The following is an 8,110-nucleotide window of genomic DNA, read 5'->3' as shown; positions in this document are numbered from 1 at the left end:
GACTACCCCAGGTGAGATAAACCCTTCAGAATCTGATGGTTAAATGTTTACAGCCTTGGTTGGGTCTTTCCACACATCCCCATCCCAAGTTACATTCCTTATCAATCAATGCTCTTACTTTAGCCTCTGATATGCACTGAGTCGGAGACTTGAATTTTAGCTGTAGTTCAGCCAGTCTTACAAGAGCTTCATTTTAATTTTCTGAAACTTGAGCTCTATGGTTGCTAGAAAAAAGATTCTCTTCCAGACCACACTTGGAAGATGTAGACTGTTTATGTGCCCATCAATTGTATCATTGAGTTCATTCTTTGGCATTGCGCGTAAATTCTATGAATTTATTTATTATATCCCAATATTCATTCATTTCCTTAGTCAGTTTATCCAGAAATGCTAGAAAAAACTATCCAGCATTAATATTTTACTTATTTTCCCACAAATGGCCAAGAGTTTTCTATACAGAGTTCTTAAATTCCTTATTTCATGAAGCAAGTCCATCAGATTTTTCTAACCATAGGCCCACAGTGTTCCCCATTCTACCAAGGGAGTCCACAGTAACTATAGTTGTTGGCAAATTGCCAAGCTTGCTCAAGCTGCTTAGCAAATTCATATTTACTATTCCATTCCCCCTAGAAACACTCCTGGCACCACAATCTGTATTAGACAGGGTTCCCTAAGGAATGTAACTAATAATTTTATTTGAGTGTCCTACAGGTTTTAGTCCAAGTAGTTCGGTGATGGCTGTCTCCTGACAGAAAAGCAGAGGATTCAGTAGTTATTCACTCCATGATACTGGATGTATCAATAGTCCAAGAGAGCTGCCAGTTTTCAGTCCTAAAGGAATTGGAATCCTAAAGGAATATGTTCTAACACACGTGAAGGAATGGGTCAGAATAAATGATCTTCCCAGTGACAGTGGGGAGATGTTGATGGAAGGCAAAAGCTCCCTTCCTCAATGTCCCATGTGGCATGCCACCAAAAGTTGTGGCCTAGATTTAGGGTGGTTCTTCTGATCTCAAACAACAGAGCCAAAAAAAATCCTTCACAGGTGTACCTAGCTGCGTTGGTTGCAGTTACTTCCAAATGTACTCAAGTTAACAATCAATATTAGCCACCACATGTTACTACCCCTCCTCATCACTTCTGTATGTTTGAAACCTTCAAGCTCTATTATTCTAGGGATATAAACGTGTGTGTGTGTGTGTGTGTGTGTGTGTGTGTGTGTGTGTACATATACAAGCATACAGTAGATATTACTAGCCAAAATTAATAAAGTTGTACCATTTGTTATTGATTAGTCTGCATAGGACAGTATCTTTTATGACTTTGATCATTTTAAATACTTTCATTTATTCTTTGAAAATTTTATTCACATAGACAACGTATTTTAATATTATCCACCTCTACTACTTCCCTCCATCTCCCACCAGTATTGATCAACCCATCTTTCACTGACTTCAAATCCTCTTTAACATTATTATTATTATTATTATTATTATTATTATTATTATTATTTTCATTAGTTCCCTGGCTACAATTAGTGCTGACCATGTGCAAATGGTTGTATGGGCATCCACTAGGGAATGGACAACCTAAAAGCAGGCACACCCTGAAAGAAAAATGACTCTTTCTCAGAAGCCACCAGCTGCCCATAACTTCCCAGGTAAGAGTGAGACCACAGAAGCCCTCCATATCCATGCTGAAATTTCAGCTGCTTTGAACTTGTGCAAGTCTTGTGAAGGAAATCATAGTTGCTGTGAGTTGATGTGTGCATTGGACATGTGATACCCAGAAGACAATGTTTCACAGCTCTCCTCCTCATCTTAATTGTCTTATATTCTTTCCAGCAACTTTTCTCTGAGCTTTGGTTGGGTGAAGTTTGATATAGATTACTCATCTGTGTGGGAACAGTCACAATTCCTTATTCTCAGCACTTTGACCAATTATGCGTCTCTGCATTAGCCTCTATGCATTGCAAAAAAAAAAAAAATGTTGTGGGATGTTCTGATGTTCTGGATGTTAAATGTGTTGCTCTGATTGGTTAATAAATAAAACACTGATTGGCCAGTAGCCAGGCAGGAAGTATAGGCAGGACAAGGAGAGAGGAGAATTCTGGGAAGTAGAAGGCTGAGTCAGAGAGGCACTGCCAGTTGCCGCTATGAGAAGATGTTAAGATACCAGTAAGCCACGAGCCACATGGCAACTTATAGATTAATAGAAATGGGTTAATTTAAGATATAAGAACAGTTAGCAAGAAGCCTGCCATGGCCATACAGTTTGTAAGTAATATAAGTCTCTGTGTGTTTACTTGGTTGGGTCTGAGTGGCTGTGGGACTGGTGGGTGAGAGAGATTTGTCCTGACTGTGGGCCAGGCAGGAAAACTCTAGCTAGACAACAGACTTCTCTAATCTAGCCTGAGAGTAGTACAAATCTATAGATATGGACATACATATTAAGAAGGGAGTTTGACAACATGTTTAGCAAAGCACTATAGTAGTTTGCCCCTGGCCTTATGATCTCCCTACCCACAGTCTTTTGACCAGAAGACAATACCACACATGAAACTGCTCTTGTGGAGCAGGCCTCAGATCCAATCAGAACGTGGGCAATTGATTACATAACTATCATGCCACTATTAGACCAATTTTAACAGTTTGACTGATGGGTCTGTATTGTGGTATGAAGGGTCCAGTGATGTGTAAATTCTTTGATTTCTTTTATTCTCCAGAAACACATAGTGCTACTTCTATGTTTCAGAAGACTAGTCTGTAAAATGAGAATAATCACATTTATACTACAAGATCACTTTATGGCTCACTGAGATTATGTTTATAAAGTACTTAACAAAGTACCCAACACTACAAAATGCTTGGTCTATTATAATAATGTCAAAATTAATAAATTGCTCTTACTATGTCATGTTGCTAAAAAAAAGAGCAATCATATTAGCCAATGTTGTCATACTACCAAATAAGGCATCTTTCTAATGATTTTACATTCAAGTAGTGATTAGTAAGTAATAATGGTATGACTGTTGCAAAATCTGTTTACATAGAAACTCAAAACTAGTAAACTCTTACCCCTAAAGCAATATGGCTAAAGATCTATCAAATTTCATAGTGTCATCGAGGACTGGAAATGTAGCTCAGTTAGTAGAATGCTTATCTAATATTCATAGACTCTTGAGTTTCACAACAACACACCACAAAAGTGAACAAGTGATGCATCTCTATAATTTCAGAGTTATGGATGATAAAGAAAAGAAGATCAGAACTTCACAGCCATCCTTAGCTACAGAGTGAGCTCAAAAGGAGCCTATGCTACATGAGAGTCTGTCTCAAAAATCATTTGTTTTAAATTATCAATGTAATAAACTATTACCCTACTACAAAGCCTCATACGTCCTATCAGAACAAACATGAATTTTAAACTGAAAATGCATTGGGCACAAAACCTAATTGCACTACCTTGTCTTGATTTTAGAAATGTAACTACTTCCATACATATTTGCTTGACTATAATAGTAATTACAATATGTATTTCTGAGTTTTTGAAACTAGAGTGGTTTTGTACAGAGTGGTTTCCTATACGTAATAATCAACATCATTTTAGTAATTTTCTTATTTTGCATTGAACTAGCAAATCAACAGACTTTTGCTTAATTGCCTTTCAGACACTTTCAAAACTGTGAACCCCTGAGATGGGAAAGAAATCATATACACAAGGGAATCTGAGCAGGAATAAGTTGCGTGGATCTACCCTGTCGTCTGCTGTTGGTTGTGAGTGTGAGAGTCTCAGGTAAGTGTTCTACCCTAGGTGGTGACAGTAGAATCTTTCTGGTCTCATTAGTTATCTTTCACATGAAATGCATAGGGATCTTCCAGCAGATGATTTGATCAGTTCTTAGGAGATCTTATTGAACACTCACCTGTGACCATACCTGTGACCTCTTAGAATTATCCTCTGGTCTCTAGGTTGAAATCCAAGCCTAACAGCGCCACAGTGCCCACTAGCAACTGATAACCTGATGAAAAGGAGTGGCTCTCTGGTTAAGTAGCAGGTCTAAAAAAAATGCTGCTGAATAAATGTTAGCTACTTAGCAAACCTTAGCAAACCTCAATTTGGTAATTTGTGAAAATATTGCCATTAATACTTAAGTACATAGAATATGAGTGCTCTAAGCCAAAAAGGAAGTACTACATATGAAATACTGTACTTGACTTGGGGCAAATTGTTCTAAATGATCAATTATGATTTCTATAAATAAAAACAATGAAAACTATCATAGGAAGCCAAACAAATTAGAACCAAAAGATGTTAAGATTCAGATTAAATCCAGGAGTTTTCAGGGTTTTGTTTCTCTAACAGAAAAATCTTTGTGTAGTTACAGCTTGTGCTAAAACTATTTTTACTTTGTATGAATTGTTTTACAATAAATGAGTCATAATTTCATAGGAAAAGTCAGCATGATACAAATATTACATTTTACATTATATTACATTTTATAGTGAAGATGAAAAAATTAAATTAATGGGATATTGATATTAAATAACTGTTGGTGGTCAGGTGAGAACAGATTAGAAAGGGATAGGAGAAGGGTCAGGGGATAGATTGCAGTGGACTGCTTGAATAATACGTATCTTAAAAAGTCATTTGAGAATATATTAAAAACTGAACTATGAAAGTTAGACCCATAAAGGTACAGGAAGGACAAGCATTTCAACAACAGGTAGGGACACCTAAGAATGTATTGAACACGTCCTATTCAAGGGCAAAAAGAGGGTAACGGCAGGGATGGATAGAAGTGTGTGGGGTCCTAAGCAGAGCAGTAATGGGGCCAGGAACAAACATATGGCCTCAGCACCTTTGGGAAGATTGTGAACATTTCTCAGAATAGGCTGAAAAATGACTCAAGTGTTTAGAACAAAATTATAAACTGTTTAGAACCATGATAACATTTACACATAACTACTCTGGATGCCAAGTTGACTCAACTCAGGTGAACACAAAGGTATGTGATTGCATGTAGACTTCCAAAATAATACAGGTTAAAAATAACAACAGTGACTTCATGGAGGAGGCATATGTTAGAGCAGTGGAAAACTGGCTAGATAGTGGGTACATTTTGGTAAGTAATCAGAGGCAGTGTGAAGCTAGAGCTCAGTAGAGAATATGACTGAATGAATTTCTGCAATGGGAAATAATGCCTCTCTCCTCAGTGTAGAAAGTGGGGAAGAGACAATGCACAAAACTGCCCTTTCATCGCATTCTCAGATGACCTCCTATTAAGGATATTAAGTTGCATTTGAACTCAAGTACCTAAAGTGTATGGAAGAAACACAATCAAGAAATATAGCAATAAGAATCCTTCACATGCGCCGGGCGGTGGTGGCGCACGCCTTTAATCCCAGCACTCGGGAGGCAGAGGCAGGCGGATCTCTGTGAGTTCGAGGCCAGCCTGGTCTCCAAAGCGAGTTCCAGGAAAGGCGCAAAACTACACAGAGAAACCCTGTCTCGAAAAACCAAAAAAAAAAAAAAAAAATCCTTCACATGTGTTGAGCATTTAAAGTCATCAGGATGTATTCACCAAGGACTGATGGAAATGTGAAGGAGAGGAGTTGACTCATGTGTCTCTTTAAAATTGAAAAGTTGGCATAATGATACTAAGAGGATGCAGTAAAAGGAGGAGAAAAGCAACTCAGGCAGCTATGAGAAGCCGGTGATCTGACAAATAGTTTGGTTTCCGGCAGAAAGTAATGACAATCATGTCAAATACTATAAAAATCAAGTCAGAGGAGACTCAAATGTAATTATGTATTTAGCCACATGAGGCCACTGCATTTGTAGTGAAGTAAGATTCTGACAGCCTTCATGCTACATCATGTCTTTGTGTATTTTACTCAGAAATAAATCTGATTATTAAGAATGATATTTAATAACATGAATATGAGTTGAGTGTAAACTACTCATCTAGTTTTTAATGACCATAGACACGAAAAAACATTTTCCAGAAGTTTTATTTGCCTACTAAATAAAAATTATTTCTAAATGAACCCTTAGAGTGTTGCATCTGAGATTTCCATGATTACCAGGAGGAATAGTCTGATTTACCCTTTTGCTAATTTTTTTTCAGCGCAGTCATTAGAAAACATTCTCCTTTTTTGTCTGCTAAGGTGAAAATCTTTATATCCATGGAGAGGAGCAACCACACAGTATCTGAGTTCATCCTCTTGGGATTCACCTCTGACCCTGTCATGCAACTGGTCCTGTTTGTGATGTTTCTCATCATGTACACATTGACTGTGTTAGGAAACAGCATTCTCATCGTGTTGATCTGCAATGACTCCAGACTGCATACACCCATGTATTTCTTCATTGGAAATCTGTCTTTTCTTGATCTCTGGTTGTCCACTGTCTACACTCCAAAGATCCTAGTGATCTGTATCTCTGAAGACAAGAGCATCTCCTTTGCTGGCTGTGTGGCTCAGTTTTTCTTCTCAGCTGGATTGGACTATAGTGAGTGTTACCTGCTGGCTGCTATGGCATATGACCGCTATGTAGCCATCTCAAAGCCATTGCTTTATTCTCAGGCCATGTCCATCAAACTATGTGCATTTTTTGTAGCAGCCTCTTACATGGGTGGCTTTATTAACTCTTCCATCATCACCAAGAAAACTTTTACCTTTGACTTCTGTAATGACAATGTCATTGATGACTTTTTCTGTGATTTGCTCCCCTTGGTGCAGCTGGCTTGTGGTGGGAAGGATGGATACCAGGCCCTGATGTACTTCCTTCTGACCTCCAATGTCATGACGCCCATTGCCCTAATCCTGGCCTCCTATCTCTTCATCATTGGCACCATCCTGAGAATCCGATCTACCCAGGGCCGCCTCAAGGCCTTCTCCACCTGTTCCTCCCACCTCATCTCTGTGACCTTGTACTATGGCTCAATTCTTTACATCTACTCTCGCCCCCGCACCAACTATTCTTTAGATACAGACAAAATTGTTTCAACATTTTACACAGTGGTTTTCCCCATGTTGAATCCTTTGATATACAGCTTGAGGAATAAGGATGTGAAAGAGGCTCTGAATAAACTCTTTAAGTAAATCAAGACCATTCCCTTATGAGAAGCACTGAGAACATGAAATGTGCTTACATGAGTTTTGGTAAGGATGCTGCTGATCTCACCCACAATATAAGTATTTCCACCATTCCTGTATGATATTTCAGGAGACCTACTACAGAAAGTAGGTTAATGTATGTGATAATACTTAATTATAAAATATGCAGGCTTGTGTTGTTGTCACATTATCTTAGACTACAAACAAAACACTGCATTATCAAACATTCATTGTCCAGCTTTGAAGAGTGAGAGCTCACTACTGTAGCAGAAAATCTGGTTGATTAGTACATGGAGAACAGTATGCACACAATTATTTGCCCTGAATGAGAACAATGTATTGAGTTAATTTCACTATTTTCCTATGACTAGAAACCAGTATTTCTAATATATTCATTTACCTTACTATATGAGCAAAACTAGAAAATTTACCATTCTAGAGGAAAATTACTAGTTCCAAAACTAAAACTAACATAACAAATGTATTCTTAAAAGTATCTGTATCAGAAACCCATATCCCACCCCCCACCCCCCGCCTTGGAGTCAGGGTTTCTCAATATACCATGTACAAAGACTTGGTTCTAATCACTTGAGAAACAAGTAAGTTCCCTTCTCTAAATACAGATCAGAAAATATTCAGATACTCTAAGCATGGCTGAGCAAGATGTATGCTCATTTTCTTTCTATATGGAAAAAGAACCTTGGCTCCAGTACCATTTATAAACCCTAATAAATCTAAGAATGCAGAAAGATAAGTATAGCCAAACTGTGGTTGAGTTCATGGCACTAACTTTTTAGAACACATCTAAGACTATGGTAAGCTCCTTCATGCTTTATGTGAAATGTTTATAACCTTGAAGTATTCAGAGGAATCTTCTACACTGATTTGAAATTTTAGGATAAACTCTTCAGGGAATTTGCTTGTTCAAGTGGCAAAGTTTAAATTCTTAAAATAACTGGATTCCATAGCTGTACTTCAGACATACAAAT

The 8,110-nt window shown here is 37.8% G+C and overlaps 1 protein-coding gene across 1 annotated transcript; it reads left to right on the top strand.

Moving 5' to 3' along the window:
* Positions 1–6,188: 6,188 nt before the first annotated feature.
* LOC114710141 (olfactory receptor 1013-like) lies at positions 6,189–7,121 on the top strand. The gene has a single exon (XM_028894229.1). It carries the CDS (start codon positions 6,189–6,191, stop codon positions 7,104–7,106), a length of 918 nt encoding a protein of 305 aa, XP_028750062.1. The 3' UTR covers positions 7,107–7,121.
* The last annotated feature ends 989 nt before the right edge of the window (positions 7,122–8,110 follow it).

Source organism: Peromyscus leucopus, chromosome 4, assembly GCF_004664715.2.
Source record: "Peromyscus leucopus breed LL Stock chromosome 4, UCI_PerLeu_2.1, whole genome shotgun sequence".
Taxonomy (NCBI): Eukaryota; Metazoa; Chordata; class Mammalia; order Rodentia; family Cricetidae; genus Peromyscus; species Peromyscus leucopus.
The sequence above is the reverse complement of the archived record's forward strand: the minus strand, read 5'-3'. Positions and strand labels throughout refer to the sequence as shown.

Coding starts and splice junctions, on each gene's coding strand:
- LOC114710141 (XM_028894229.1), top strand. CDS start 6,189: ATGGAGAGGAGCAACCACACAGTATCTGAGTTCATCCTCTTGGGATTC.